A 14,486-nucleotide genomic window follows, 5' to 3' on the forward strand; every position below is an offset into this window, starting at 1 on the left:
TAAAATCTTTCCTCATGCCTATGTCTTGAATGGTATTGCCTACGTTGTCTTCGCAGGCTTTTATAGTTTTGGGTTTTACATTTAAGTCTTTAATCCATCTTGAGTTGATTTTTGTATATGGTATAAGGAAGGGGTCCAGTTTCAATTTTCTGCCTATGGCTATCCAGTTCTCCCAGCATCATTTATTAAATAAAAAATCATTTCCCCATTGCTTGTTTTTGTCAGATTTGTTGATGATCAGATGGTTGTAGGTGCATGGTCTTATTTCTGGGTTCTCTATTTTGTTCCATTGTTAACCTTTTTTAGATTGCCACATCACCTTATAAGATAGGTATAATTATTATCTTATTTTGTTGAAGAGAAAACAAAGGACAGGAGATCAAGTAAAATATTCCCAAGGTCATACAGCAAGAATCTAGTAGAACCAAGATTTACATAGAATCTGAGTCAAAGTTGCAGTATTAATTATTATACTGTGTTGCCTACATAAACAGAGCAATGAGAATAAATACACCATACTTTGAGAACATAGAGGAGAGAATTCCCCAATGGAAGTAACTTTTTCTGTTGAATTCTGAAGGAAGATTAGGAGCCAACCCAGTGTGGTATTAGGGAGAGTACTTACTACACAGAGAACATAGCATGTGCAAAGACTTCAAGGAAAAAAAAGGAGAGAGAAAGCATGGCAGTTTGAGGAAACAAGTACGTCAGTTCAGCATTGTAGAGAATTATTATTTCAGACTGGGAAGAGCAAAGAGAACAACTGGCCAATGAATTTTAAAAAGGGGTATTTTTAAAACTGTGTAAATAAGCATAGCCTTTTCAAATATTATTCTATTTGAATAATGCATTACATAATATAGTCTTCTGCCTACAAATTCACAGATGATTATAAACAAATAAAGAGAAGAAAGAACAAAAACGTACTCATAGAGGATTTTGAAACCAATGTTATATATAAATTAAATCAGTCACAATTGGAAAGGAATTCTTTATTATGCTTTTAAATGAAAATGCATTTATTTTTCCATTTAAAAATTGTTATTCTGAGATCAAATATTTGAAAAATATCTCACAAACTATGTATCTAATCAAAGTGAAATTTCTAAACGTGTGCTTGAATAAAGAGAGCTACAAATTTCATGCAGATATTTTGATTTCATTTATTTAACTACCTCTTTTGGAATAATATCAATGAAATAGCTACCATGACACCTGGGGGCCTGGTGTTTCACACAAAAATTACATTTTCTTTTAGAAAGCAGCTCATTAAATTGTCCTGTTAGGTACTAAGAAAAGGATGCCATATTCACTCAGTGGTCTCTTCCACCTTAAAGAAGAACATGAAGATAAAGCTTATAACAATAATTACAACACTTCAAAAGCATTTAGTACCTACTATGTGCCAGGCACTCTTCTAAGCACTTTAACTTTCCATATTATCTTTCAGCCCTTTAAAAATGTCATTCAGTTGGCTTCTGGCCTCTGTTGTTTCTGATGAGAAGTCAGGAATAATTCTTATCTGGTTCTCCATTTTATAATGCACTTGTTTTCTCTTACTGCTTTTATTTTATCATTGGTTTTCTTCAGTGTCTCTATATCCATTGTGGTAGTAGTTTGCTTTATTTGTTTGTATTAATCCTGTTTAAAACTTCTTGGATCTGTATGTTAATGTTTTTGGTTAAACTTGAGAAAATTTTAGTTAATTTTTTTTCTTTTCTTTTTTCCTGGTCATTATCTCTTTCCACTCCTAGTGGGGATCCAGTTACAGATATACTAAACTGCTAGGTATTATTGTACAGGTCACTGAGTCTCTGTTCACTTTTCCTTACTCCATTTTTTGTTCATTTCACTTATGTTTAAATTCACTAGTTCAAAATAATACTTTTAATAATAGTCATAATAATACAACTAATTGTACCTTTCAGGATGACAAGGAAACAACTCATCTTGAGAACAGGGTAAGTAGTAAAAAAGAATCAATCACTTACCATGCCTTTCTTATATAACCTCTACAACTATAATAAATGAGGGTAAATGGCTCTTTGCAAAATTATTCCAGATAATAAATAGAAACAAAATTGATAGAAATATTATCACCTTAAGAATTGAACACTAATGGCTGCTAATGTAAAAAAGAGTGAAAATAATATTACTTGCTTTATTATAAAAGGGCATGCCATCACCTATAGTCTAGCGAAGAGATCACACATGAGTCTGATCATACCTCTGGATCCAGCTGCCATTTTTTTTTCTTTTTTGAAAGAGTAGACAGAGACATATTGAACTATATTATGGGTATACATCAAAGACGAGGAGACTTGGCAAACTATATAGGTCTAATGGCCTGAGTTCTTCAGCAGATAAACTATAAGGTAAATAAAATGTAGAGTAGAATTCAACAGATTAAAGAAGACTGAAAAGACAAATTAAGCTAACAAAATGGGCAAGACTGAAATAGACTATCCAGGAAAACATATAGGAATAGAGCATTCAGCATAAAACATATAGGAATAGATGAAAAAAAATAAAGGATTACTCTGAAAGTCAGATTAGTGGTTACTTTCAAGAGGAGAGAAAGAACTGTGATTATAATAGGCATGTAGAAGTGTTCTGATGGCTGGCAAAGTTCTATTTTTGTTCTAGGTGGTGGTTACAAGATTTTTGTCTCATAATAATTATATAAAATAATACATTAAACAATATGTATTGTGTATGCTTTTCTGTATCTGTGTTTTATTGAATAACAAAATGGTAAAAAAATACATACACAATATGCCGTTCAGTATTCTCTATGTGTGCATGTATTTGTGTTTTTCAGTAAAGAAAATTCTATGTATTTCTAGGAGCTTGAGCTCTTAACTAGGATATTAAAGGAAAGGCTGATTCTAGACGGCAGAGTTTTGTGACCTCAAGGTTATAAGTCCAAGTTTATATTGAAAATTTTAATTCTGTCAAAATAGGCCCCAAGAATGAACTAGAAGCGTGAAATAAAGAAAGGTACATTTCTCTACAAAATAACAGATCATGAATTTTGAATGTTTCCCTGGTAGATACATAGGGAAAAGATGTAAGAAGGATTTTTTGAGAGAGGGAGTGTTGTGGGTTTAATCTTGTTCTCCCAAAAGACGGTGAAGTTCTAACCTCTGGTATCTGTGACTTTATTTAGAAACAGGGTGTTTGAAGATGATTATGTTAAGATGAAGTTATTAGAGTGGTCCTTAATCCAATGAAACTGTGTTTGTTTTAATAAATGGAAAATTTGGACACAGAAACAGACATGCATACACGGAGAATGCCACATGAAGACCGAAGGAGAAAGAAGAGTGATTCATCCCTAAGCCACGGAATGCCAAAGATTTCCGGCAAACTACCGGAAGCTGGGAGAGAGTCATGGAACAGGTTCTCCCTCACAGTCTTCAGAAGGAAACAACCTTGCTAATATCTCGATCTCAGACTTCTACCCTCCAGAAGTATGAGACAAAAACTTTGTTGTTTAAGCCACTCAATTTGTGGTGCTTTGTTATGGCAGCTGTAGCAAACTAACACAGAGAGAGGGCATGCCAGAGGAACAAGATGGCAGCTTCCGGACTACGGGGAAAAGCACAGGGAGAACTTGCCTGTGGGGCATGGCTAAGGAACTTCAGGACTAGAGGTGGCCGGGAGACAATTGCGAGAAATGCTGAGGAAGGTGCTGGAATTTTTAAGCTGGGGACTTGAACTCTAAATTGGGATATTAAAGGAAAGGGGCATTTGAGAAGGCAGAGAATTTTGTACATCAAGGTTATAAATCCAGGTATATGTTGAAGTTGTTAATATTTAGGTATTCTTTATGTCTGTGAGTAAATACATGAGGAAGACTTGCACTGAAACAGAAAAGGAATATGTGTATGTTACGAAATATACATAGATATAGATGATATGTGTGTGTATATATATTCACATACATGCAGTATATATTCATGTTGTCACTACATACGTACATACATACATACAAACAGGTATATAAATAAAAATGAATCTACTGTATGTTTAATTAATATTATACACACACATATAATATTTGAATGTGAGAAAGAGAAAATGTACTCTTCGTTCAGTGGCTTGTATCCTTCGCAGCTGTAAATAAAACAAGCTGAAAGGCAGCTAAAAAGATGAAATCACTGTCAAGGACAGACTCACAGGAAAGCAGTTTTATTTTTAATGTTTTGAAGTCATAAGAGTTATTTCTGCAAGTGTACTGCTTGGTTATTTTTCCTTTTTTCATTTTCAGTGTTTGTCTTTCATGCCTTGTGGGCAAGGACATTTGTATTGCTGTCTGCATAGCCCCTTCACAATAATGTCTTCCATTCAGCTCTCTCAGGACAGCATACAAAGCCCATAAATTAGAACGATTGCCATTAAAAGATTGTGTGGGAAGTTCTGTTGGTTATAAAATTTTCAAAGCCTTAAAGTGCTAGAGCTAATTACTGGGGCAATTAGAGGGTGACTTTTTCACTATGGATACTATTTTAAGTGCCCCTAACACTAAGAGAGCTGGGCCCACACACTTTCTTCCTAAATCAGTAGGCCTTGGGCAGATTGATGTCCTAAATCAGCAAACAATATAGAAAGGGTATAGAAAGTTACAGAAACAGAAGGAGGGACTGTAGAGAAGAGTATTTAACTCTAGAACACATATAATAAGAACTGCCATTTGTGGAATATCTACTGGGTGCCCAGTATCTATTTTCTAGCCTCTTTATATACTATTATATTACTTAAACCAGAAAGCCACACTTTAACATTGGTATTATTGTTATTCTCATCTTACAGAAAAAGTAACTGAGACTCAGAATTTCTATGTTAATGGACATGTACAAATAAGAATCATATCCAGCAACTGAACCTAATCTGACAACCAAACCTGTACTATTTCAACTTCATCAAACTGAGAAAGAAAAAAAAAATGATTTACAATCTCTTATAAGCCCTTTCTCCCCAAAAGTTCATGTTTCAACCTATTCTTGACAAAAGAGCTGACCCTGGTTGTGCTGCTGCAGTAGTTCTCAAGAGAAGGAGCTGACAGGTCTTAGAACTTCTTCCAGTCTGGTCCTTAAGCAGCTGCTAATAATAGGATACTCCTCTCTGATATGCTTGTCAGCAGCAACTGCTTAGGAAGTATGAGTCCATGACAGTACCTGTGGGTGGAATTCCAGGTAGAGAAAGAAATCACTGCCGTCTAGATACATTAGATATCTGGTAACATCAAATTGGGGAAATAAGTTACATATTAGGGAATTTTTTAAACCTGAGTATATTATTCCACTTTTTTCTCATTGTTATTGAGAAAACCAAACACTTCTTTTTTTTTTTTTTTAATTTTTTTTTTTGAGACAGAGTTTCGCTCTTGTTGCCCAGGCTGGAGTGCAATTGGCTTACTGCAACCTCTGCCTACTGAGTTCAAGCTATTTTCCTGCCTCGGCCTCCCGAGTAGCTGGGACTACAGGCATGTGCCACCACACCTGGCTAATTCTGTATTTTTAGTAGAGACGGGGTTTCTCCATGTTGGTCAGACTGGTCTTGAACTCCCAACCTCAGATGATCCGCTCACCTCGGCTTCCCAAAGAGCTGGGATTACAGGTGTGAGCCACCCCACCTGGCCAAAACAACCACTTCTTACTGAACACATCAGGAAAGAAGCAACCTTTAATGCAGGCACAATTACAGATGAAAAATACTTTCAAGTGTTACCACCATTATATCCACAGAGGCCCTTCTGTCGGATTCCAGGAATTTGTCAGAAACAGCAGGACTCACAGGAAAAGCTTGTTAAAAATATTCAGGGCATCCTTTTCTCTGACCCCAAAACACCAAAATCAAACAAACAAAACCAAAATGGCCAACACATCCACTATCCAGCAACAGAATTAAGTCTCTGTTCATAAAAGATTTGTAGGGAGAACAACAACATCATAAAACACAACCAAACTCAACAACACTTAGTCTTTTTGACATTTACTCCTGCAAAATGTGCTGGGTGAGCAGAAACACAGGAGGAAGTGTTGCACACAAAAGCTTTTGAGAAATAACAGGGCTCTCTTCTACAGAAACAAAAGCCTCACTGGACCAGCCAAACAAAAGGACTCAGCTGCTAGCAGGAGAGGAAAAACCTCTTCTTCTTTCTCTTCTCGAAAGAAAACAAAGAAATGTTAGTGAAGCAGAAATCATTTTGCATTATCTGACTTTTGAGCAAAAGCATATCTTTTAACACTGAAAGAACGGTTCTTTTTGAAATAATATTTTAGAAAATGAAAAAGTAGAAAAATGGAAGAAGAAACATCAGAAACATGTTTTTTTGGGGGGAGTGTGGGTGGTGGGAAGTAGACTGCAAAACATGCTTTTAAAAAATACATCTAGGGGTTACAGTATATTAAACAAGCAGGTTTTCAAAGGTGGTAGCCAAAATGTTAACGGAATCCTCAAGGAGCAATAAATCTCTCCTGTTATAATCCAGGACTCAAGGAGGGGAAACAATGTGGTAGCAAGAGCTGTTATTTGAAAAGGCAGCTTTTTATGTTGTTTTGAAAATTAAAGCAGATAATAAATGTAAGCAGTAGGATGCAAAAAAAATGGTGATTTTTCTTTATTTTTCTCTTTTTAAAAATACTATCAATCTAACCTGAAGATATCCATGGTCTTTGGGGAGTGGGGATAAAAACTAGAAGATTCAACGAGTTACTTCACTATTAAAAATCTGCCAAAAATTAAGTAAACTGTTTTGAAATAAAAGATCACCAAACAAAAAGCGGTTCTTAAATTTAGTATTCAATATGTTGATTCCTGAACGTTTTCCTAAATGATATTGACTGGTAACGATTTCTTAGCTACCATTATCAAAAGATGAAGTCATGCTATTTGGTAATAACAGCAATAAAGACAAACATTGAGCAAAAACTGGGTTAATTAATCTTCATAACAAACCTATAGATAATGTTGTTTCTATTATCTCTATTTTATAAAAGCTTGATAATATTTAAAGACATCACCTGAGTTCACTAAAGTAGCAAGTAGAAAAGCTAGGATTTGAACCTAGATTTACCTGGCTCCATAGCCAAGTAAATAATTTTATTTCTACTTCTACTCTATATAATAGTACAGTTGGCCATTCAACAACATGGGTTCAAATTGTATAGGCCCACTTATATGCAGATGGTTTCTCAATAAATATATTGGAAAACTTTTTGGAGATTTGTGACAATTGGAAAAACCCCACAGATGAACTGCATAGCCTAGAAATATTGCAAAAACTTAAGATAAAGTTAGGTATGTCATAAATGCATAAAATATAGGGATATACTCTTCTATTTATCATTTACCAGAAAATATCTCAGACAGCAAGACCAAATCCTTCTCTTCATCCTTCTCCTTACCTACTCAATGTGAAGATGGTTAGGGTGAAGACCTTTACAATAATCTGCTTAATGAACAGCAAGTACATTTTCTCTTTATGATTTTCTTAATATTTTCTTTTATCTCACCTCATTATAAGAATATAGTATATAATACATATAACATACAAAATATGTGTTAATTGACTGTGTTACTGGCAAGGCTTCTTGTTAATGAATACCAGTAGGCTATTCATAGTTAAGTTTTGGGGGAATCAAAAGTGATATGTGGATTTTCAATTGTGCTGGTATCTGCACCCCAACCCTACATTGTTTAAGGGTCAACTATACATGCTTTCCTGCAAAGGCAAGTCTAGGGATCTGAAGGCACGAGAAAGCACTGCATTCCTAACTCTCTCATATGGTAAAAAATGCATCAAACTCTCTGACCTATAGTTAATAATCTCAGAAACACATATCTAACTAAAAGTCCTTATCATCTTTAGCGCAGATTGAGGGCCAACAAAAGAAATACAGCCTTGCAGCCTAGCAGCATCACAGGCAAATAAATAAAACTAAAAACAGAATTACCATATGATCCAGCAGTCTCACTTCTGCTCATTTACACAAAATATTTTGAAGTTAGTCACAGAGATCTGCCACCTCATGTTCATGGAAACAATGATAGCCAAGTTATAGAATCAACCTAAGTGTCCATTAAGAGATAAACTGATAAAGAAAATGTGGTTTATATAAATAATGGAATATGATTCACCCTTTAAAAAGGAGAACATTTTATCATTCATGACAACATAGATGGAATTGGAGAACATTACGGTAAGCAAAATAAGTCCAGCACAGAAAGATAAACACTCTATATTCTCATTTATATATAGAATAGAAAACAATTGAACTCATCAAAGCAGAGAGTAAAATGGTGGTTACGGAGGTTGGAGGTGAGGAGAATGAGGAGATGATGGTCAAAGATTACAAAATCTCAGACAGGAGGAATATATTTTTTCTTTGTTTTTTTTTTTTTTTTTTTTCTATTGCCCAGCCCGGTGAATATGGTTAATAATAGCCTATTGTATATTTCAAAATCTAAATTTCAAATGTTCTTACCACAAGGCATGTTAAATATTTGAGGTGATAAATATATTAACTAGCTTAATTATTCCACATTGTATTAATAAGTTATAATATCACTTTGTATACCATAAATTTATACAATTATAAGTTGTCAATTGAAAATAAAAAATAAAGTTAAACCCAGTTCTCTGTTGAAAGAAAAAAAGACTATTCAGTGGATCTATTTGTCATTCACATGACCTTTTAGTTGTAGGTTTGTTGGTGGGTCAGTTGGTGGTTGCAATTTTTTTTAAATTTATACAGGAAAATGGTTTAATGAACTCAGTTCTACATGGCTGGGGAGCCTCACAATCATGATGGAAGGCAAGGAGGAGCAAAGTCACATCTTGCATGGATGGCAGCAGTCAAAGAGAGAGCTTGTTCAGAGAAACTCCCCTTTGTAAAACCATTAGATCTCTTGACATTTATTCACTATCACAACAGCACAGGAAAAACCTGCCCCCATGATTCAATTACCTCCCACAGGCCACTCCCACAACACTTGGGAATTCAAGATGTGATCTGGATGGGGACACAGCCAAACCATATCAGCTTCTCATAATACAATGGGAAATTAAGAATACTTGAATATAGTTCTTTGAATATATAGAAATACTCACTAATAAATGTTTTATCATGGTATCATGATTTATTTGAGTTGAAAACTTTTAAAATCTCATTGTGAATATTTTTCTAGAAATATGAATGGAAACCTTTTTCTCTAGTCACATGCCAGTTTACAACTCTGCTTGCTTGAAACCTAAAAATAACAAACACCATATTTTATTAAAGTATTTATAACTGACTTTTCTGTTCAAGGTGCTACAAAGCAGTTGATTTTTTTTTACCATATAATATAATGTGGAACAGATATTTTGTCTTCTGTCTCCTGCTTTTGCCAGCATTTATGAGTCAAACAGCATCCCGACAAAGAAAGAAAGGACCAAAGCCAAATCGTTTAAGCATTCTTATACTGACGACAAGTTTCAAAGACAAAAGAGAAGAGGAGAGGGTTGGATTAGACAGGAAAGAAAACAAAATAAAGTGGTTAAAATTAGTTTATTTTTCTACTTCTGAAACTTAAAAAAAAATATTTCCAGAAGAAATTGAAATGAGAAGGCTGACTGGAGGGATGAGCTGCATAGATGTATGATGGTATGCTGACATGAAGAGTCCAAGCAAGAGAAGTTATAGGATGGAGGGAGGAAAATAGTCGAGGCACCAAGGCAGAGTTGTAAGACAAAAGGGATGAACTCTGCTGAGGTTGACCTTGCAGCTTATAATATAGTACAAAAAGCTAAGGGGGAGTAAAGGCTTTTACCTCCCACTGAAGTGATACAAATATTGTGCATTTAAAGGAGTAGTGCCTGGTTTGGAAAAGACCTGTTTGTTTAGCAGAAACCACTCTAGTCATGGAATTAGGACCATACTAGACTCCTTTAGGGGAAAGGTAGTTAGTATAATACAATACTGTGGCCATGATTAGACCTGCAAAATCACAGAGCTGAAAGAGACTTCAGGACTTGCATAGTTTATTATTCAACCTTTACAGAGAATGGAGGATCAGAGAAATAAGCAAAATATTTAAGTCTATAATTTATTGGTAAAGAAGATAGCATTATAAAGAAGTAGTGTAAAGACACATAATGTTCTGTCTAATCACCTTTATAGTTCCACACTTATAGTTATATATCTATAGATACAGTGCCTAACTAAATTTAGATTTGTTTATTGACTCAATGAATAAATGAACACACTTAACCCTCCCCACCCCATATTCCCAGTGGGCTAATGTGGAAGAAATTTAACCAAAAATAATCCATCTAATGGAACATAGGCTTTGGATTCTAACAGGCTTAAGTTCAAATCCCAAAATTCACTATTTTTTAAATTTGTGAACTTGGGAAAATTGTTAAATCTTTTAATTTTTGCATCTGTAAATTGGGCATGAAAGAGTTGTGTACACCTTTGGCATTAAGAAAAAGCTCAAAAAGCGTTTTATATCTGTAGAATTATCATTTCTATTATATTCCTTATTACTATATTTTTTAGGCCCTCAGGCTTCTTTTATATCACTCTTCGAATCAAGTGTCAATGGGTTTTAGGGTGGGTCTAAAATAAACTGGGGTGCTAGGAGGTTCCCCCGTTACGAGGATGGCCACTATGGGTAACAAAGGTATTGGAGATGGTGGGATAGAATTACTGCTCAAAATTAACTATTGACCCCAAAGGCACAGGTTTGTAGCTAAGTAGGGCTTCAGGTCTCTCACTTCTGCTTCAATTAAAGAAACTTTGCTTTAAACGGACATATGATTTGGTTAAGATTTTATTAGAAAAAAAAAAAAGCAGAGTTTCCACTCCTACAGTAAAGTTTTGGCAACTACTAACTCTTGTTTGATTTGTGCATATATGCTGCTTAATTAGGACATGTATCATACTTGTGCTCATCATTCTTTTCTTAATTGATAGTGAAGACAAAGGTAAGAACAATCATATATTTTCATAATGAATATACAATGATCAAAACATGAAGCCTCTTGAAGAAAACTTTAGACAAATTAAAAAAATTCTTTATAGCTCTTCTTGCAAAATAGCTGCCATATAATAAGCTGTAGACAATTAAATGAATAATGAATAAGTCAACTTTAAATATGAAAGTGTTACAAACATATTACTTACAAAAAGTAAGTAATGAACATACATGGGGAGAAACACCTTTTGGGATAAATGATTGATATTGCCATTCAGTTATTAACACTCACTCTCATCTTTATCAGTTGGCCAATATTTAACTTTGTATATTAATTCAGCAAAAGTTGGAGATCACTGAGTAGACTCAAGAATGGTGTTTAAAATTTTACTCCTTCATGGCAGTTCAGAGTGATATTCCTTCCTTAACACAAAGATTTGTAAAATAATGTAGGTCTATTTAAAATTCCAGAGGATTTTTCAATAAAATGTTTGTATGTTTGATTTTGTTTCTAAAAATAGAAATAAGAATTTACAGAAGGACAATTGACTGCCAATAATCTACCAGTGACAACACTCTGATTCTGTAATTCATTCCCAAGTGGAAAAGTATAATCAACGTATTTTCTTATTAGTTCTGTTCACTTGTCCAGATAAAAAGCAAACAAACAAACAAACAAACAAAAAACACTTACCACTGTATTCTAGAGAGAGCAAACCAAAATAGAAGACCTCATTGTAAAACTATACTTTTACAATAACAGCAACAAAAAATCTCTCTTCTTCATTTCAAATATTTACTATGATAATATTGTACAGAGTCAAACAAAACTCTGAACATGACATAGAGAGTCGAACAAATATAATGATTTGTGTGTATTGATAATATCTGTCCTTCATGTGATCCCATATTCATGAATTAATAATCCTCTCAAAGTGATGAGAACTAGGTTATTAATATGAACTTTGACTATTCGGCTTGCTCATGGTTAATCACAGGAAAGAAAACAACAACAAAACAAAACTCAGTCTGGTCTCTATCACATTCATCTCAAAGTGAAACTCTGTAACACTGATCCTTCAACCATGAAATAATTTTTTTGAAGATCAGTGAGTGGTAGGCTTATTTTTTCACAACATTCAGAGAACCCAATAGATGCAAACACACATGATAAGAAAGTTTGCTGAGTTTTATCATTAGACCAATTACAGATGAATTCTCTCTTGAAGCCATATAACTTAAATGTGCCCATTCTTACTCCTTACCATGGCCTCCTGCCTATTAAGGTCTTTGCTTCATGCAAATTCCTTTGACTAGAGTGCCCTTCTCCAAACTACTTCTTGTCCCTGGAAAATCTCCACCTATCTTTCAAGCCTCAGTTCAATCTTCCTTTTCTCCCAGGTAGCAATAACCTCTCCTTTTTTTATGTCTCTTCTATGACACTCTTCTTGATTATCAAAATGATCTAACTATTTACATGTCTACTTTCCCAGTAGGGTGTGAGCCTCTTGAAGAAAATTTCAGAAAAAAATTTTAAAATTTTCTTTATAGCTATATCTTCTTACAAAATAATCTGTTATATAATAAGTTCTAAATGATTAAATGAATGAATGAACAAACAAATCAACTTTAAACAATTACTGTTATAAAGTAAGTAAATCTAAAAGTCAGGATATGGCACCTTTTCTAACTCTACACAGATGTACTGCAGTATATTAGCAATTTATACCTATATTTCTTTTCAAATTAATATTTTCTTTTCAGGATTAAACACTGGAAGCTCAATCAGTTACTGTTTTCCTATTGGAATTGTGGAGTCTGCCAGAAATAAAAGAAAATGCTTCAAAACACTGGCCACCAATAAAAAAGATAGTATAATCTCTTCTTTATACTCAGATTAATACCCTACTTCTATCCAAATTTTAATGTAAATAAGATCAATGTCCAATTACCAGTTGAATGCTCACCATACAGAAGCAAAGGACACATCAGCCACATTTCCTTGTCCTAATGAAATTCACACTCTTTGTAGAGATGAGAAAAAAAAAATCTCAAAAGCGAGTGAAAATTTAAGGTAATATGCTAAAATGGGACATGGGAAGGAAGGGAGTGCACTCCTCCTCCTCCGAGATAAATCATAGAGTGTTAGTTGGAGTGGATGAGCTTTACAGATGAAAGGGAAACAAGTGATATGAATAATACAGTAAAAATACATATTGCATATTTGAGAAGCAATAATAATAATAAAAGTCCACACAAATCTAAGTGGCAGGTCCCAGGACTCTTGCCTGTATTCTGGCCCACTTATCTGTCCAACTCTGCCTCTTGCAACTACTCTCACACTCGACTAGTTTTAGGCCTGTGCTCTGTTCTGACCATGCTCTTTTCTACTTTGGGGATTTTGCATCTGTTGGTATTTCTGCATGAAGTGTTCTCTTCCTATATTTCATAAGAAAACAACATACTTAAGGAAATATTACACATAATGACTCAGTTTAATGATCACCTTCTGAAAAGGCCTTCCTTGACCTCTGTTAATTTCAGTTATCATTATACCCTGCTTTTATCCTTACAGCATTTCCTAATTTACAAGTAATATATATACACATACATATACATATATGTATATCTATATATCTGTATCTTTATCTATTTGTCTCTCTCACACATTTGTTTCCTTATATATTAATTTACCTTCTGTCTCCCCCAAATAAATAAGTGTTTAGAGGACAGAGATGGTGTATTTTTCACTCACCAATATAAATTGTATGACCTTCTAATAACTTAACTTTTCTGGGACTAATTTTCCTCAATTATCAAATAAAATCATAATAATACTACAGGTAGACACTATTATTACATTATGGATAATTGAGGAAAATCCTCAATCCACACAGGTTTGAAAGAACAAATTAACATAAAATGGCATCTTAAATATAACGCTTCCTATTGCTTAGAGTTTTTGAATAACTCCCCCAATTTTCCCATATTCAAAAGCATAGAGCTATAAATAGCTATGATATACGAGTTGAAAAGAAGATCTCAAACTTGTTTTGTTAGTCTTAGTTGATCAATGCCCTTCCTTGGCCTCCAACACATGCCTTTATGGAAGGTGAAATTGAAGAAACTAAAAAAGAAAATTCCTTTGGAAAACACTGAATTAACAATATTTTTGCCTTTACTCTCTTAAAGGGGAAGAAAGAGGGATGCATTCTCCTCAACCCAAGTTTAGAGAAAGGGGTTCAATGGGTTGACTCAGAATTCATGATATGTTTCCCAGATTGCGAGGGGCATAAATCCAGATAGTTGCCTCTTCCTGAAAAAATATGTGATAGACTATGGCTAGAGTTCTTCTACCTGAAAACAGAAGGAAGATTGGGAACTGCACTGGGGAGGAGCTGAAATTCTTCTAACAACAGGGAAAATGTATGTTTCCCACGAATTAGATATGAGTTGAGAGGAGGGAAACTGACAAGGGGTGCTCATTAAAGCGACTCTATTCAGGATGACTGCCTGAA

General features: G+C 34.3%; 1 protein-coding gene across 18 annotated transcripts in view; it reads right to left on the reverse strand.

Moving 5' to 3' along the window:
* Positions 1-14,486, reverse strand: part of DLG2 (discs large MAGUK scaffold protein 2) — a 2,210,459-nt gene that overhangs the window by 580,992 nt on the left and 1,614,981 nt on the right. The window contains exon 6 of one of the 18 annotated variants that reach the window (XM_058424508.1): positions 978-5,180. The exons of the other annotated variants lie outside the window; for them this stretch is intronic. Coding sequence (XP_058280491.1) covers positions 5,140-5,180 — 41 coding nt within the window. The 3' untranslated portion in view covers positions 978-5,139. Of the gene's footprint in view, positions 1-977; positions 5,181-14,486 lie in introns of those variants that run through there. 18 annotated transcript variants of the gene reach the window in all.

The sequence above is a fragment of the Hylobates moloch genome, unplaced genomic scaffold (genome assembly GCF_009828535.3).
Source record: "Hylobates moloch isolate HMO894 unplaced genomic scaffold, HMol_V3 SCAFFOLD_11, whole genome shotgun sequence".
In the NCBI taxonomy this organism is placed as follows: Eukaryota; Metazoa; Chordata; class Mammalia; order Primates; family Hylobatidae; genus Hylobates; species Hylobates moloch.